The 17,578-nt window shown below is 50.3% G+C and overlaps 1 protein-coding gene across 1 annotated transcript in view; it reads left to right on the forward strand.

The window, feature by feature from the left end:
• Positions 1-17,578, forward strand: part of POLN (DNA polymerase nu) — a 75,864-nt gene that overhangs the window by 24,806 nt on the left and 33,480 nt on the right. Inside the window, exons 6-14 of the mRNA XM_016195823.2 lie at positions 1,891-2,048; positions 4,425-4,493; positions 5,538-5,598; positions 6,529-6,593; positions 7,511-7,594; positions 8,137-8,232; positions 15,212-15,268; positions 16,191-16,244; positions 16,850-16,915. Coding sequence (XP_016051309.2) covers positions 1,891-2,048; positions 4,425-4,493; positions 5,538-5,598; positions 6,529-6,593; positions 7,511-7,594; positions 8,137-8,232; positions 15,212-15,268; positions 16,191-16,244; positions 16,850-16,915 — 710 coding nt within the window. The remainder of the gene's footprint in view (positions 1-1,890; positions 2,049-4,424; positions 4,494-5,537; positions 5,599-6,528; positions 6,594-7,510; positions 7,595-8,136; positions 8,233-15,211; positions 15,269-16,190; positions 16,245-16,849; positions 16,916-17,578) is intronic.

A 17,578-nucleotide genomic window follows, 5' to 3' on the forward strand; every position in this document is an offset into this window, starting at 1 on the left:
TTCTTGGTTTTATTTCCCTTACCTGAATTCTTTCATTTCTTTGTTCAATATTTCTTTTTCTAGGTCACCTAATTTCTAAGTATTTCTAATTCTGACTCACTTATTTTTCATAGATTTTATTATTTTCTTAATTTTTCTTAGCTCGTTTAAAATCTGTGTTCTTGGCATTTCTTTTTCAACTCCTGGCATTTCCTCCCTAGTGTGGAGTTCGTCCTGGCAGGCTTCAATTCATTAGTTACAAGAGTCTATAGGGACCAGCCCCAGACTGTAACAGCACTGCCAAACTTTCCCCAAGGAGTTTCAGAAATATATGTTGATAAGAACCCTTTTTCTTGGAGCATCAGAGCTTTGAAAAGACAAATAGAATGAAAAAGCTCTATGGGGTCACTCAGCGTCACCAGACAATGTGAGGTAAAGTCATGCGTAGCTGGCTTGGGAGGCAGGCAGGCAACACAGCTGCCGACTTTCGACTTTCTATTGTCCAGAGTTCAGATCTGCCAACATGTAAGAGACTCCCCAGGCAGCCAACAAAAAGTCAGGATACTGGCTGCTTTGGTAAATATAAATCTCTCAGACCAGCATAATGTGTCAATGCCAGGAGATGTGATATTTAGTGCGATGTGATCTAAAACTATGGTTTGTTTAAAGGCAAACTCCTTGTTTTTGTAGAGCACAATTCAAAATGTTGAAGGAACTTGAAAGGCAGTCACGTAGGGTTCAGATTTATTTCTTAATATATCAGCTCCCCAGCCTTGTATAACTACCCCTTTGTATCTAAAATACTCTGCTACTGCCCTGGCCGGTTTGGCTCAGTGGTTAGAGCATCAGCCCACAGACTGAAGGGTCCTGGGTTTGATTTCGGCCAAGGGCACGTACCTCAGTTACAGGCTCTGGCCCAGTCAGGGTGTGAGCAGGAGGCAACACGTCTGTCATGCTGATGTCCCGTCCCGTCCCGTGCCCCCCCCCCCCCCCCGCTTCCCCCCTCCACTCTTTCTCAGAAAGCAATGGAAAAATCCTCGGGTAAAGATTTTTTAAAAATTAAATTAAATACTCCGGTACTAAAATGTACCTATTGAGCAAGTATCATTATTCTTAAAAAAGCACCTTCATGTCTCACACATACACACAGCACTCTTTTTGCCCTGTTTTCAGGTGAGAAAGCTAACACTTGGGGGGACATGACCTCCAGGCTTGCAGGCTGGTCTCGCTGCTCTTGTCACACATCTAGCTGTCTCACAGGTTGTCCTCGTGGCAGGGCCCAACGTGTCTAGTGCCTTGCCTTTGCACACCCTGTCCGCCCTCCCCAGAGCTCGATGCTGTGAGCTTAGGCCACTCCTTACCACTCTGCCTTCTGCCCATGATGCCTAGGTTCCTGAACACCCTGATGCAATGCGGGGTCAGGGGTGGCCTGGGAAGGCAGCCCAGTGAAGGCTGAAGAGGGGAGGACTTGGAAAGAGTGATCATGTTGACAAACGCCATTGAGAAGCAGGGAAAGGGGGAGCAGGAGAGGTGCCTGGGGCAGTGAGAGGCTTGGGATTGGGAGAGAAAGGGAAAGAGGGAGGCAGGAAGTGTGGCTGAGGACTCTGACTTTGGTCTGTTTTAACATTTTGAGAGATCCAGAATCCAACTTTGGAATTTCAACTCCTTTGGGGTATTTGGGATCAGTTCCCACGGAGATTGGCCTTGGGGGCCTGGGTTTGTGGAGGCCACTTATCAGAGGTTCAAAATTCCTTGCTTAGTATTGACAGAGCATCTCTTGGTGCTCAGCTCTGTAGCCGGAGGGGATGGTAATGCTGTGATCATTGATTTGAACTTTGAGATCCTTGTAAGAGCAGAGGAAGTGCAATTCCCCGTCATCTTACAGTGGTTACACGAGCTCTTTCTCTGCAGCTGCTGGTTTTGTGGGGCTGGACCCCAGAATTGCTGCGTGGCTCATAGATCCTAGCGACGCTGCCCCCTCTTTTGAGGATTTAGTGGCGAAATACTTTGGAAACTCCATCACGGTTAAAGTGAGCAGCACATACGGAAATTCCTCAAGAGCCACTGTGGTGAGTTGTTTTAAGATAAGACTTTACCAACCTTAGTACCACCCTAATTTTTCTCTAGATACTCTATTTCAGAGACCGTATGACAGTAAAAAGAATGTTGCCAGTATTCATTTCTACTTACTCTGCAAAAATGCTTTTGCCCTGACGTTTCTGGTAGACGTGAGTGAGGGCAGGTGATTTCTGCTCCTTCGTGAGGCTGCCTGGGGAATCCCATTCACTCCCGCTCTTTCAAACGGACCTCTCGGGCATCAGAGTCACCTGCTCCGTGAGCAGAGCTGCTTGTTTATAAATTCTGTGTGCCAGTGATGCGGCAGCTACAGCAGAGGACCTGGGACAGCCACAGCAGAGGGCCTGGGACAGCCACTGTTAGTCCACAGCCGCCTTCTGGAGATGCACCCGATTGTGAGGAACCACCATCTGGACAAGCAAGGGTTCTCGCAGCTCCGGAACCCTGCCTGGGGCCCAGCGAGAGGGAGACAGACATGGCCCCACAGCAGGCGTCCCAGTGGGAGCAGCAGGGGCCACAATGGGGCCACTCGTTTTAGGCCTCCTTGATGGAAGTTAACAGCTGCAGGACAAAACACGACTAGAAGAACACGCTGAGGGCAGAGGGCCACCTGGGAAGCAGAGCAGGTGGCGATGTGAGCCTGCCATGCCTGTCACCCCAAGCTGGGGGTGTTCGCTTCCTGCCCTTCATTTCACAGACTGTCTGCGTCTCAGAGGGGCTTGGGGTTGAAATAGAGAAGGTCGCTGTCCCTTAATTTGAAAGATTTGTCAGAGGGATATGGGGTGGTGCACAGACTCTGAGGAAGAGCAGAACCAGGCCTTGGGGAGCCAGGAGCCAGGTCACTCTGAGGACCCAGGGAGCAGGAGCCACAGGCCCAGGTCAGCAATGAACCAGGACCTATCAGTCATGTGTCCCTTTTGTCACTGTGTCACATGTTTGCCCCTTGGAGGGGAGGAAGGAGGGGCATGAGGTTAGCAGTACTCCCCAGATTCCCCAAGCACGAGCTGAGATCTTAGCACTGAGAGGAGTTGTCCACCTTGGTCTCATCAGTCCCAGTGCACAGGCGAGAAACCGGAGTTAGAGAAAGGTGAACACACACGCCTTGCCCAGGGTCAAGCTGAGGCCATGGCTCAAAGTTTGGATCTCTGACTCTAAAGTCTAGCTTCTTTCTAGTTAGGGGTGGGAGTCGCTGCAGGGAACAAAGCACCCCCTCAGAGGGCCTGCCTTCTCCCTGACCAGTGCTGTGGGGCTGGTCCTCTCAGCCACCTTCAGGCCCGTGCCCTCGGTTCCCACTGGGAGCTACCCCCAAGGCCTCATCCACACCAGCCTCGCAGGAGCTTCCTGTGTCTCTTACTGTCCAGCCACGTGGCCACTGTGGAGGCCTGCACTGCAGGCGGGTGGGGATGAAGGGGCCACTGTGTGCTGCTCTGAGGGGCTGTGGGGAGTTCAGGAAGGGGAAGGGGACTCTGGGGAGGGGGCAGCATGGAAGCAGTCCAGAATCAGGAGGTAGTGACTTCTGTGGGGGAGCAGCAAGACCATGGTGTGAGGAAGAGGAGGAGGTGCGGGGCTGGGCCACCAAGGAGCCTGACCTTGCCCTGGAAGCTTCAGGCTGGAGAACTGTTCGGAGTGGGAGCGCCTGGTCGGCGGTTGTGTGGAAAGCTCATGCAGACAGCAGAGTGGCCACCATGGGTGCGCTCATAGTTGTTCCTCCCGGGTCATTCATGGGGAGCGAGAAAACATGCTGGTGTGTGTGCAGCCAGCCCTGCCTCCTGTGCGGGACTGGTCTCTACCATGGGGCCTTGAGCAGAGAACCGAGCCTGACTGCCTAGGGTCTGGGCGGTGGCAGGGAGTGAGAGTTAGACTGAGGGGCAGGCGGCTGTGGCTCATCCCACCAGCCTGTCAGTTGAACACAGACCCTGGTTGTCCCCTCCCAGGCCCCTGTGTGTGGTCCAGGGTGGGAATGGATGGTGAGTAGAGGGTGGTGGCCTGGCCATGGCCTGGTTCCTCTGCCCACTCGTGGGTGGAGGCTGTGGGAGCCCAGAGGCCAGGTCCATGTCCTTCTGTCTCTGCCACCATGTAATAATTTTTGCACATTGGGCACTTGGCTTCTCTGTGGCCCATTGCTTATAGAGTGAGGGAGACACTGGGTTGAGGAGAAAGTGTCAGGCAACAGGTGGCTTGCATGTGCCCACTAAGAAGTACATTCCTTAGCACGGAATCCCTCTACCTGACGTGACTGCGACGCCACAGATGTGTGGTATCTGCCAGGGGAAGACACGTGTGACCGAGCTAGTACACAGTCCTCCCTAGAGTGTGACGATCGTTGGGGCCAAGCTTGACTAATTTTTAATTCTTTTGATCTCTTAAAGAATCAGAACGTGTGTGCAAACCTGAAGATACTCTACCAGCTTACGATGTACCTTTGCTCTCAGCTGAAGGCAAGCATTTTATAGCTCCTGGTGAGCGGGCACTCGCACTCTCGGCTCGTCTAGCCGTCTGTCACTTGCATCCATACTCACAGGGAGCGAGGCGTGCGGTGTCTCGAATGTGCAGGAAATGAAACATTGGGTTCTGAGGCCGAGTTAACCTCCACCGCTCATAAAACAGTAGTCCAGGTGATAAGACCTGAAGTTTTAATAAGTTTTCCATAGGTTGACGATACCTGTAACATTTGCTGGACTTTGCTGATACTGCAGCAAACATGAAAGCTGAGGGTGACTTCAGCCAGTGGTGAAGTAGACACAGCTCCTCTCAGTCTCATGGGGAAGCTGGGGGCGGTTGGTCAAGAAGAGCTGAGCTGAATGAAGGGATTGTGTGCAAGGCGAGGGCAGGGCTGAGGGGCCCGGATGGAGAGGCCTCCAGGGATAGGCGCTGACTCGGAGCTTCTCCCCACTGGGCTTGAAGGGCCTGGTGCCAGGGCCTGGGAGAGCGGTGTCCCTGCAGGGGCTGCTGGTCAGGAGAGGAGCCCCACTTCTCTCCCCCCTGGTGCCCAGGAGCAGAGGAGCCCAGCGATGCTACCTGGAGGGTGTCCGCAGGGCAGAGAAGGGGTCTGAGGGGCAGGTCGAGAACAGGAGGGCGTGGGAGAACGTACAAGGCCAGGAGAGGATAGAAGAGATGGAGGCTCAGAAAGAGCGGGATCCTGCTGCAGGTGGGCGTGGCCCAATATGAAGGTTTCCCTTCTCCCACTAATCCAAGAAGTCAGTGCAAAATCAGTGAAAATTCAAGTCAGATTTTTGGGAATTCAGTTAGCCTATTCTGAAATTAAAGTAAACCACTAAAAGTCCACAGATACATAAATCACACGTAAAAGCGAGAAAGATTGAAGAACATTGGGCAGGGCAGGAGAGGAGTGGCTGTTAGGTGGGCAGCCAGCCCGTCCTCGAGGCAGTGCCTGAATTCCGGCTCCGCGAAGTCAGGAGGATGTTAGCAAAGTGTGGGTGGAAATATCGCTTAAAAGTAACAGATTTCTCCCTATGAAGCAGGTTCATGGTTTGTGGCAGCTGTTTTGTACTTTGGAGCTTCCTCTGATACCAATTTTGGCAGGTAAGCTACCACAGAGACGACATGCAGTCACCTTTCTAGAGGATTCTCTATGTTGCTTGGTAACCCCTGTTTCTCTTAACTTACTTAGGGACAGGTGGAGTATCACCTGGGTACCCAAGAGGTAGCCCTTTATTTTCCCTTTTCCTAACAAGGGGGCTGGACCACATCGCCTCTTGCTGTAGAGGGGCCAGAAGGTTCTGGCATTTTGGTCACATGGGATCTGTTCTGTTCTGTCTGGATCTGGGTGCCCTGGCCCAGGGACCTCCGCCCTCCTGACTCCCTGGCTCCTTAGAGCAGCAGTGTGGGGGCAGGCCTGTCTGAATGTTGTACTTGTTAGCAGTTTGGGGTCCTGGTGTGCTGTCCTTTAACCCTTCATGAAACCCCCCCAGAGGAACTGCTGCAGGGCTCTCCTCTGCTGGCCTCTCAGCTCCCACTCTGCCCAGGTCCTGCTGGGTGCAGGACAGCAGATCCTGGCTCAGCTCCCTCAACTAGCAGGGGCAGCTTTCCATCCAGAGTGTAGTTGGCCATTGCATGTCCCCACACCCACTGCCACTACTGCCGGCCCTAAGGGACACCTTGCCAGGTGTGCTTGCAGCAGGTGCTGTCACTATTACCCTCTTCAGGGATGCGGCTCACTCCCTGCCCTGCCGTCTTTCACAGAAGCGAGCCATTGATGCAGATTTTATCTGCTTTGGTGTTTTTTTTATTATTCCACATTTTACAGATGTCTCCCTTTTTTTCCCCATTGACCCTTCTATCCCACACACACTACCCTCCCATGCCTTCGCCACTACTGCCTGTGTCCATGGGTTGTGCATATATGCATATAAATTATTTGGTTAATCTCCCCCCCCTCCACCCCCACCTTCCCTCTGAGATCATCAGTCTGATCCATGCTTCCATGTCACTGCTTTGGTTTTTGGTGCACAGTGATGGAAAGCCACAGTGTTCAGGTGAACAAGGAAGACTTGGAGAGGACCTCAGCACTTCTTGGGGTGCGTTATCATTGAGACCTTCGTATTGGGACCGCTCTTTTTCGTGACAGGTCGCTCCCCATGGCCTTTCCAGAGCCACTTCCCTTTCTTCCAGACCCATGCTGCCCCGCTTCTCCCCGCTCTGACCCTGGTGTGGGTACCATATAGTTGGCCCTCACTCTCTTCCTTGGGGTGCTTAGGATGTTTTTGATGTCTTTAGTGTGATGCTAGATCCCCTTTCTAGTTATAATAGTACCAGAGAATTAATTCATTCTTTCCCTCTCTCATTTTGGTGAATTTTTTACTGTTTTTGCTTCTTTCAGTTTGTTTCCTAAGGTTTGAGGGAAAGTGATACTATGAGCCTGAGTATTCCACCAGGAGTCAAAATATGTGGGGGTTTTTAATCTTCACCTGAGGATATTTTTTCCATTAGTTTTCAGAGAGAGTGGAAGGGATAGAGAGACAGACAGACTTTGATTGGTTGCCTCCTGCACACGCCCCGACCAGGGTTGGGGATGGAGCCTGCAACCAAGGTACATGCCCTTGGCTGGAGTCAAACGTGGGACCCTTCAGTCTGCAGGCCGATGCTCTAACCACTGAACAACCCAGCTAGGGCTCTATTTTTAATGTCCAAAATATTTTTTATTCTTTTTTTAAATATATCTCTATTGATTTCAGAGAGAGGAAAGGAGAGGGAGAGAGAGAGATAGAAACATCAATGATGAGAGTCATTGGTCAGCTGCCTCCTGCACACCTCAGACTGGGGATCGAACCCACAACCCGGGCCTGTGCCCTGACCAGGAGTCGAACCCCGATTGCCTGGATCCTAGGTCGACGCCCAACCGCTGAGCCACGCCCGACCAGGCCATATTTTATGTTTGGTGAGCACATAAAGTCATCGTAAACTGTTTATGAAAATGAATTTATCACATTTACAGTCTCGCCTCAAGGAGCTGGAGCAAGAAGCCCATTTCGTGGCAGGTGAACAATTCCTTGTAACGAGCAGCAATCAGCTTCGAGAGGTGAAGCCCCATCCTGGTTCTTTCTTGAAATATACTTCGTTTTCAATCCTCACTTGAGAATGTTTTTTCCCGTTGCTTTTCAGAGAGAATGTAAGGGGAAGAGAGAGACATTGATGTGAGAGAGACACATCGATGGGTTGCCCCTTGCATGTACCCCGACTGGGGCTGTGATCAAACCTTTATCTGAGGTACCTGCCCTTGGCCAGAATCAAACCCAGGACCCTTCAGTCCACAGGTGGACGCTCTAACCACTGAGCCAAACCAGCCAGGACTAAAATATACTACTAATTCAGGAGTTAAGGGGAGATGTGTTCTCAGTTTATATATTATCTCATGTTGGTTATCTGAAAAGTATGTAAGTTCGTGTTCTCTCACACTGAGTCATTACTTCAAAGCCTTTAAGTCCAAGAAAAGTACTAAGCCAGAATTTAAGCGTTTTGCCTTGTAGTCCGTGTGTCTTTGCCCGGTTGCTTAACCCTGTTACAGCGATGCCTGGCTTCTCACGCCTGGGCCCTCTGTTGCATGTAATTCTTCTGTGGAAGATCCTCTTTGGCAAACTGAAGCTGCATCTGCTGAGTCCAGCGGAGACGCTTCCCAGGACGGAGCTGCGGGGACACCTGTCCACATCGGAAGCCGTGGTAAGTTCCAAAACCATCCCCTTCTTTAGAAACAATTAGCACGTCAATGCCACGTGTAGTCAGCTCTCAGACCCGCCTGCTTCCTTGGGACGTGCCGGCAGCACAGGCCAGGCTGCACGGATTGGTCCTTACTCCTCCCAAGGCTGTTGCGAACCAAGGAGAAAGGTAGCTGCACCGTTTTCCAGAAGCAGCCCATTGGCCTGATTCCTACAGAGGAGGACAGTTTCGTGGAATTTTGCTCTGAAAACCAAATTCTTGACAGCCCAGTCACGAGCCCCCTGTTTCCAGGCCCCTGCGAGTGACTGGAACGCTGGAATGGGGAAGCTCGTCAGTCTCCCCCTCTCACCACATTCGTCCTGGAAAGCTTTAGCGACCCTTCTCTAGAGAGGAACACTTTTTCTTTACATTTTTAGTTCTTTATTGAATTTATTGGGTGACATTGGATAATAAAATTACATAAGTTTCAGGTGTACAGCTGTATACACATCATCTGCATATTGTACTTACTGTGTGTTCACCAGCCCAAGTCCAGTCTCCTTCCGTCGCCCCCTTTTCCCTCTCCTACCTCCCCACCCCCTTCCCTCTGGTGATCACCACACTGCTGTCTGTTTCTGTGAGGTATTGGGGGTTTTTTGCTTAATCCCTTCACTTTTTTCACTCAGACCCCCCAACCTCCCTCCCCTGACAACTGTCAGTCTGTTCTCTGTATCTGTGAGTCTATTTTTTTTTTGTTAGTTTATTTTATTTATTAGAGTCCACATATGAGTGAGATCATATGGTACTTGCCTTTCTCTGACTGGCTTAATTCACTCAGCATGGTAACACCCAGGTCCATCCATGCTGTTGCAGAGGGTAAGGTTTCCTTCTTTTTCACAGCTGCATAGTATTTCATGGTGTAAATGCACCACAGCCTTTTTATCCCCTCAGCTACTGATGGGCACTTGGGCTGTTTCCAGATCTTGGCTATTGTAAATAATGCGATAAACATAGGGGTGCATATATTCTTTCAAACTAGTGTTTTGGGATTCTTAGGATATATTCCTAGAACTGGAGTCGCTGGGTCATAAGGCAGTTCCGTTATTAAAAGACAAGGAGTAGCTCGGTTGGTTAGAATGTCGTCCTTGGCCTCCATGTCCTTGGAGCCAGCAGTGGGGAAGCAGGGCCATGGAGTCAGCCACCTGCCCACCTGCACAGCCTGGGCCACAGTACTCAACTGTTTGTGCCTTAGTTTCCTGATCTGTGGAAGGAGGGTTATAATAGTAATCTCCCCACTACAGTCTTGTGAGGATTCTGCAAGTATGTGTGTGTGTGTGTGTAACAGTATTCAGGACCATGCCTGACATATAGGCTCTCAAAAACCGGTAAGTATTGGCTATTATTATGAGCCGCTTCGTCCAAAAACCTAGGAGTCCTCTTTGATTTTCTTTCCGCCTCACCCCACAGCAAGTCTTACAGTCCCTGCCTCATCTTCACTGTCTCCACCCTCCCCTCCCCTCTTGGAGTCCTCCAGAGCTTCCTGCGCCAGGAGCCTCCCCTCTGCTGCTCTTACGCCTGCAGGTTGTTCATCACATCCAGGCAGAGGTGTCCTGTAAAGCTTTAGAAAAACCATGTCACACCCTGGCTGGCTCGATGGGTTGGAGCATTGTCCCGAACACCTAAGGGTTGCAGGTTCAATTCCTGGTCAGGGCACTTGTGGATGGTTCTCTCTCACGTTGACATTTCTCTCTCTGCCCCCCTCCTTCTCTCTGAAATCAACATATCCTCAGGATAAAAAAAAGAAAGAGGAACCATGTCATTCCCATGACCTGAACTTCCAGTGTCTTTCTGTGACACTTAGAATAAAATCCAAGCTCTCGGGCCTGTCCCCAGGCCCGTGGGTCTGCCCTGCCCCTCCTCTGGCCTTGCTCCTTCTGCGCTCCCGGCACCCTACTGAGCACACCTGCTGCCCTGTTTCTGCACAGCCCTTTCCTCCTCCGGAGACTTCCCACAGGGTCTGCATGCCTGGTGTCACACTGTCAGCTTAGGTACTGCGTTCAGAAACACCTCCTCTGGCCACACAGGCCAGCCAGGCCCCAGCTACAACCCATTTCTTCGCCTTAATTTTTTTTCTGTACATAACTCGCAGTCACCTAAAATTCCCTTCGTGCCTCGTTTGCTTATTTCACTAGGATTCAGGTTTCCCAGAGCAGAGACCTCATCTGACTGGTTCACTACCCCCCAGAACCAGACAGCCTGGAGCTTGCACCTGGTGGGCGGGACCAGTGTCTGCTGTTTGTTTCCGGGCAGCAGGGAGCAGGACCCAGCTTGTGAGACATGGTGTGGGTGTCAGCTCCCTCATGGCCCATACGGGCAGCATGCCCAGTGCTGGCCGTGGTGGTGCCCGGGTAGCCGTGCGTTTCCCCTCTGTCGCACCTGCGTGGGGTCCTGGGCTGATGTATTCTCTGTCCTGGCACCAGCTGGCAGTGTTGCCCTTCCCTTCATTGCTCTTTTGCTTCAAGACAACCAACAAGACAAGAAAGGAAGAGTAACTCTTCCGGTGTTGATGTGCTTTCTTGCAGATAGAATTAAGACAACCACCTTAATTTTTCCCCCACAAAGTCATGATTGGCCTAAGTTATATTAGCCTTACTCTAATTTAACTGGACAAGTCACACTATCCTGTGCATTTAAAAAAGATGAACTTTTACCAGGCAACACATGCACAAGGCTCTAAATTCAAAACGAATACTCTTCCTCTCTACTTCCCTTCACCCTCCCTGTAGACTTCAGGTATATGGGTGGCCTGAACAGTTGAAGTAAGGCGCAGTTGTGATCATAGATATGGTTTTATCAGACTCTACCTTTCAGATCAGTTTTAGGGTCACAGCAAAACTCAGCAGAGGAGTCTCACCCCTTGTCCCCCTCCACAGCCTCCCCCACTATCAACACCCCCCTCCCACTGTCAACACCCCCACAGATGGTATTTTGTTATAACTGATGACCCACCATTGACATGTCATTGTCACCCAGAGTCCACAGTGTGCATTAGGGTCACTCCTGGTGCTGTGCATCCTATGGGTTTCGACAGATGTATATAACATGTATCCATCATTGTGATCTCATACAGAGCAGTTCGCTGCCCTAGAAATCCACCATGTTCTGCCTGTGCATCCCTCCTTCCCTGTAACCCCCTGGGGACCACTGATGTTTTTGCTGTGACCATAGTTTTGTCTTTTCCAGAATGTCATGTAGTTGGAATCCCAGTGTGTAGCCTTCTCAGATTGTCTTCTGTTGCTTAGTAACATGCATTTAAGTTTCCTCCACGTCCCCTCATGGCTTGACGGCTCATTGCTTTTTAGTGCTGAATAATATTCCCATTGTCTGGATGTAACAGCTGATTTTTCCATTCAGTTACTGAGGGGCATCTTGGTTGCCTTCAGCGTTTGGCAATTATGAATAAGCTTTTTAAACATCTGTGTACAGGGTTTTTGTGTGGACATGTTTTTGTCTCCTTTGGGTAGATAAATAACCGAGTAGCGGGATGGCTGGATCGTGTGGTAAGATGGTATGTTTAGTTTAGTAAGAAACCACCAAACTTCCAAAGTGGCTGCACCATTTCACGCCCCCACCAGCACCCAGTGAGGTTCCTGCTGCTCCAAGTCCCACCAGCACTTGGTGCTGTCAGTGCTCTGGTTCTGGCCACTCTGACAGGTGTGTGGTACGTCTTTAGCTGGTTGGAGCACAGAGAGGCTCACTAGTAGACTGTCACTGTACTTGGGGACTGATGTCTCTGGAGTGCAAGTGATGCAGTGAAGATGGAGCAAAGCAGATGGGTCTTCAGAGCGTTTTTAGGGCAGAAAGAAACTTCTGTGAGCCTGAACGAAAGGATGTGGGGTAATTCCTGGTTTTCTTAGTTCTGCACCTGAACAGAGATGAGATGGCCACTACTCAGGGAAACGTGGGAGGGGAATGGTTTATTTCAGGGGCAGGGCGGGTAAAGGGTTCAATCTGGGACATATTAGGACAGGAGTGTTCATGAGACATTGACACTGATGTCGCACCAGCATCGGGTCTGTGAGGACAAGTCGTGTGTTAGAGATGCACACTTGGAGGTGGCCGGCCAATTTTTATTAAAGTCACCTGGGTTGCTGGTCCTCTACCCCGGGGGGAGCTTTAGAAAAACACTCACACCCAGGCCCACGACCGATCCTTGGAGTCATAGCCTGTGGGCCGGGCAGCCTAGTTATGGGCACATGTTTGAAGCTCCCAGCTGATTCTAATAAGCAGCAGCACTGATAACCAGAGAACTGGACTGAGAAACTGCCGGCGAGAAGCCAAAGAGAGAGGAGGTGCCAATGGGCGGCCACAGAGAGAGGGGAGATGAGAAGAGTGTGGAGTCGGGAGCCGGCACGGGGTGTTTGATGAAGTCCGGGAGCAGCAGGCGGCGAGGGCACTCTGCCTGGTCATTAACCAGGCCGGCCGGCTTTACCCGCTTTCCATGGGATCATACAGTTCATTCTTCTCAGGTGTCCTTGGGCAGCTTGCTCCAGACACACAGGGAGACTGTGGTCAGAGGTTATTTTGTGAGGCAGGTATCAGGATAAGCAGAGTCAGCTGATCTTAAGCAGTTTTTTGGCTAAATATTTTCACGTACTTGTATGTCCTGTGGGAACCGCTTTTCTAAGAAAATGGCAGCTCTGGATTATACCGAGTCAGGGCTCCTCCGCGGTGTGCCTGCTCCCAGGCCCATGCTGGCTCTGCTGTTCCCGTTTCTCTGGGCGGCCGAACTCCATCCTTGGTCTTCATGCAAACAGAGTTCTGTGGTTCATACATGACATTAAAGTACAGCGCCAGTTCTCCTCAAGTTAATTTATAGATTAAAAATGATCCTGCCCTGGCCGGTGTGGCTCAGTAGTTGGAGCATCAGCCTGCAAACCAAAGGGCCTTGGGTTTGATCCCCAGTCTGGGCATGTGCAGGAGGCAACCCATCATTGTGTCCTTTTTTTTTTTTTTTTTTTTAATATATCTTTATTGATTTCAGAGAGAGGAAAGGAGAGGGAGAGAGAGAGATAGAAACATCAATGATGAGAGAGTCATTGATCGAGCCCGCAACCCGGGCATGTGCCCTGACCGGGAATCGAACCCCGATCACCTGGATCCTAGGTCGACGCTCAACTGCTGAACCACGCCCGGCCTGGCCATTGTGTCCTTCTCACATCGATGTTTCTCTCTCTCTCTCCCTCTCCCCCCCCCACTCCCTTCCACTCTCTCTCAAAATCAATGGAAAAAATATCCTCAGGTGAGGATTTAAAAAAAGAAAGATCCTAATTAAATCCTTAGCAGAAGGTTTTTTGTAGAAATTGGCAAGCTGATTCCCAAATGTATATGGGAATGCAAAAAATTAAGAAGAGCCAAGATAATCTTGGGAAATAAAGCACTACTGGGAGATTTAATCTATTGGATGTCGAGACTAACCATAAAGCAAGAGAAATCACTAGGAATTAATCAGTCAGTACAACGTGGTGTCGACTCGGATAATCCAACAGACCCCCGTGTGTGTGCGTGCCAGAGTGACCTCTAGAGGCCGGCGCTGCAGGGCAGCGAGGCAGTAGGTTGGTGACATAAACAATAAGGGGCTGATGCCTCTGGACCCCCTTCACACCATACACAGAAATCCCGAGTGAATTGTATGTCATCATACAAAATGCAAAACAACAAAGGCTGTAGAAGATACATAGAGAATATCTTCAGGGCCTTGACGCAGGCAGACATTCTCAGGACGCAAAATGCACCAGCCATGAAGACAGAGATGGATAAGTGGGGCAACAGTAAAATTAAGGCCCTCTGTTCATGAAAAGACACCACGAAACAAGTGGAAAAGCCATGCAGGGGCAGAAGTTACTTCCAGCACATATAACCGACTTAAAGAAAACCCTGTCCAGACTGATGAATTCCTACAAGTCAAGAAGACAAAGACAAACCAGTTTTTTAAATGGGCTAAAGACATGAACAGGGGTTTAATGGAAGGAGATACACAATTAGTAAGTATTGGAACGCTGTTCGACTTTCTCTGTCACTGGGGAACTGCCCATCAAGAGCAAAGTGAGACATCACTTCACTTTCCTGAAGCCGCTGGAATTAGCACTGAGGATCACATGCGCTGCCAGAGATGTGGGGCAGCCCGCTCCCCTGCGTGCTGATGAGCCGGCGGGTGTTGTCTCCGCTGTGGCTGGCCCAGCAGCCTCACGCCTCCTTGTGCGCACACTCACCAGAACTGTGGGCGCGTTAACCAAATCTGTGAGCCAGAATGTTCATGGCAGCACTCTTCTTTTTTCCCCTCTAGGGATGTATGTATTTAAACTTATCTTTATTGTTGAAAGTATTACAGATGCCCCCTTCCCCGTTGCCCCGTCCACCCCGCACCTTCCCCCATCCCCTAGGCCTTCACCTCAGTGTTGTCTGTGCCTATGGGTTAGGCATGTTGGGTGTTCCTGAACTATCCACGTTACACATTTGTAGGCATTTTCCCGGTTTACGCTGCCATGTGGCATTTTAAAAGTAATTTTTAAAAATTGATTTCTAGAGAGAGGAAGGGATTGAGAAACATCAATCAGTTGCTTCCCACATGCACTGGCAACCTAGGTATGTGCCCTGCTAGGAATCTGCCACCTTTGAGTGCACGGGGCGATGCTCCAACCAACTGAGCCACCCGGCCTGGGCTGCCATGTGGTATGTTACTCGCCCTGGATTTAGATGTCACTCATCGGAATCTCATCTGGCTCACGTGAAGTGCCTTTAGCTCCCATGGGGACAACAATGACTGGGTAAGGGATTGAGGTTAGGACGCTTGATAAACTGAGTTGATCATGAATCTTCATTTTGGAAAATGGGCTCAATGCAGACAATTTTCTTATTAACTTTCTCCAGCTAAAAATAAGTGTTTGAGATGTTAAAATTAAATGAATGAGTTATATTGATGATATTTATTCTCATTTTTTAGTTAAATGCCCTGCAAGACTTTCATCCATTACCCAAGATCATTTTGGAATACAGGCAGGTAAGTTAATTTTTCTTTTTGTAAATTAGTGATGAAGGGGAAGCGTATGGCACCATCTCTGAACAGAAATCCATAGTCACTGAGGTAGCCCTGACATGGTCCTAAAGGGAACAGAGTTTGTTCAGGGTGACCTGTATTTGCACTGCTTGCTTGCAGCCCAATGTGGTTTTACTCTTGTCTGTGATCGGCCCCACTCAGCACTGAAGGGGCTGGTGGAAACCCTGATGGAGTATTCCATGTGTCTGCGTGGCGTTAGTGCAACGTCAGTGTGACATGGACTTCCATCCTCACCGGGCTGAGACGCCGCCTCCCTCCCAGCCCCGTGTCCGGGCCTGGTAAACTGGCTCCACGGCTGCTACCGTCGTGTGCTAACGTCTGCTGGTTATGGGCGTGCCCCCCTTTCCCTGCCAGCTGCTCAGGCTCCCTCTGTTCACTTACCTGCCGTCAGGTCCCTGTGGTTTGTGAACCACATGTATCACTTTCGCCATCACTGGTACCACTGGGTTTTTTATTGACTGAGCCTGTGACCTGCTGTCTCTGTGAGGGATGGGCAGCTGTTAGGGTGCGTGATGGTCGCAACTGACCCTTGTCTTGAAGTCATGAATGGACTGAAAGAGTACTAAGAGGGGCACCACAGGGGACACCGGGGGCGGGCATGAGGAGCTCCTGTTGACCTGTGTATCTTTTCTGTGAAAAGGGTTGCAGAACAGTAAGTTCATTTACAGAGGAGTAGGTGACACCTTTCCTTGTGGGTCACTGTAGTTTAGTTCTAGGTACCACACAGGCCACTTCAGGGTGTCCTGGAGTCATCTCAGGTGACGTCCGCAGTAGGTGCCCAGCACTCTGTGAAACTCGGCTTTGATGCTCCTCCTGTTTAAATACTTCAACAGAGAAAATGGTTATTCTTGTCTTTGTAATTTAGGTTCACAAGATCAAGTCAACCTTTGTAGATGGACTACTAGCCTGCACGAAAAAGGTAATGGAGGCTAAATATACTTAGAATCTGGTTTACCATGAGTTCAGGTGGATTTAGAAGTTCTTCACATTTTAGTTAGTGGTGAAGTAACCTCACAAGCCTGGAACTGTGAGCCGTGAGGTTGTCATTCGGGTGTCTTTAGAAGGGGCCATTCTTAGGAGCTGGTGCTCATGTGGAGGCTCTGCTGCTGATCACGTGCTCTCCCAGCTGTTACTGCAGCTCACATCTGTGGTCGGTTCAGGGAGGTCCGCAGCCAGAGATGTTCTATGGCTTGTCTGAGGCCATATAACTTGTCTGGGATTCACAGCCCACCTCGAGTCCACTAGAGCCCCCTTGGCCCCGTTTCCCATGCACAGGGTTTTTAAGTGACTCGGAGACCCACACGTCCTACTGCATTTTGCCATGGGTGAGGGGAAAGCTCCTTGTCCACCCCGATCACTCATCAGCAGCGTCTGAAACCCAGCACGTGTCAGGTTGGGGTTTAGGGCCCTTGGAGGAGAGCAGTGAGTGTTGTGTCTGGAGGGTGAGAGATTGAAGGGCCCAGCATTCTCTTGACTTCACACAGCACTGTCAGAGCTTAAACTGATTCTTTCTGACTGATAAAGGGCTCCATCTCCTCCACCTGGAACCAGACTGGGACTGTGACGGGAAGACTTTCTGCCAAGCACCCGGTAAGTTAGCGCTCCTTGCTAAATGCCAGTTTCCCTTTCTAAGAGGGGACCCTATGTTGACAGAGCAGATTTTTTTGTTGTTAATCGCCACCCAAAGATATTTTTTCCATGGACTTTTAGAGAGAGTGGAAGGGAGGCAGGGAGGGGGAAAGAGACAGAGAGAGAAACATCGATGTGAGAGAGACACATGGATTGGGTGCCTCCCACATGATCCCAGCTGGGACCGGAGATCGAACCTGCAACCCAGGTACATGCCCTTGACCAGAAATCACACCTGCGACCCTTTGGTGCTCAGCTGATGCTCTAACCCCAGTGGGGCGCATGTGGGAGACAACCACTCGATGTGTCTCTCTCACATCGATGTTTCTCTCTCTCTTTGTCTCTCTCTTCCTCCCTTCCTCCTTCCCTCCCTTCAACTCTCTCTAAAAATCAATGGAAAAAATATTCTCTGTGAGGATTAACAACAACTGAAAGAAGTCTTGATATTTTACATCAATATTGATCAGACCCTGACTTCCTCGGTCATGGGCTGACGCTCAGCCACTGAGCGAGCTACACCTGTACTTTTAATAGCTGTCAGGAGCTTGGCTTCCCAGCGCTTTCAGCTCCTGACGATGCCACGAGCCGTGCGTGGCAGTACTTTCCCAGTGTCTGTGGTGATTC

This window comes from Miniopterus natalensis, chromosome 1 (genome assembly GCF_054644295.1).
Source record: "Miniopterus natalensis isolate mMinNat1 chromosome 1, mMinNat1.hap1, whole genome shotgun sequence".
Lineage (NCBI taxonomy): Eukaryota > Metazoa > Chordata > Mammalia > Chiroptera > Miniopteridae > Miniopterus > Miniopterus natalensis.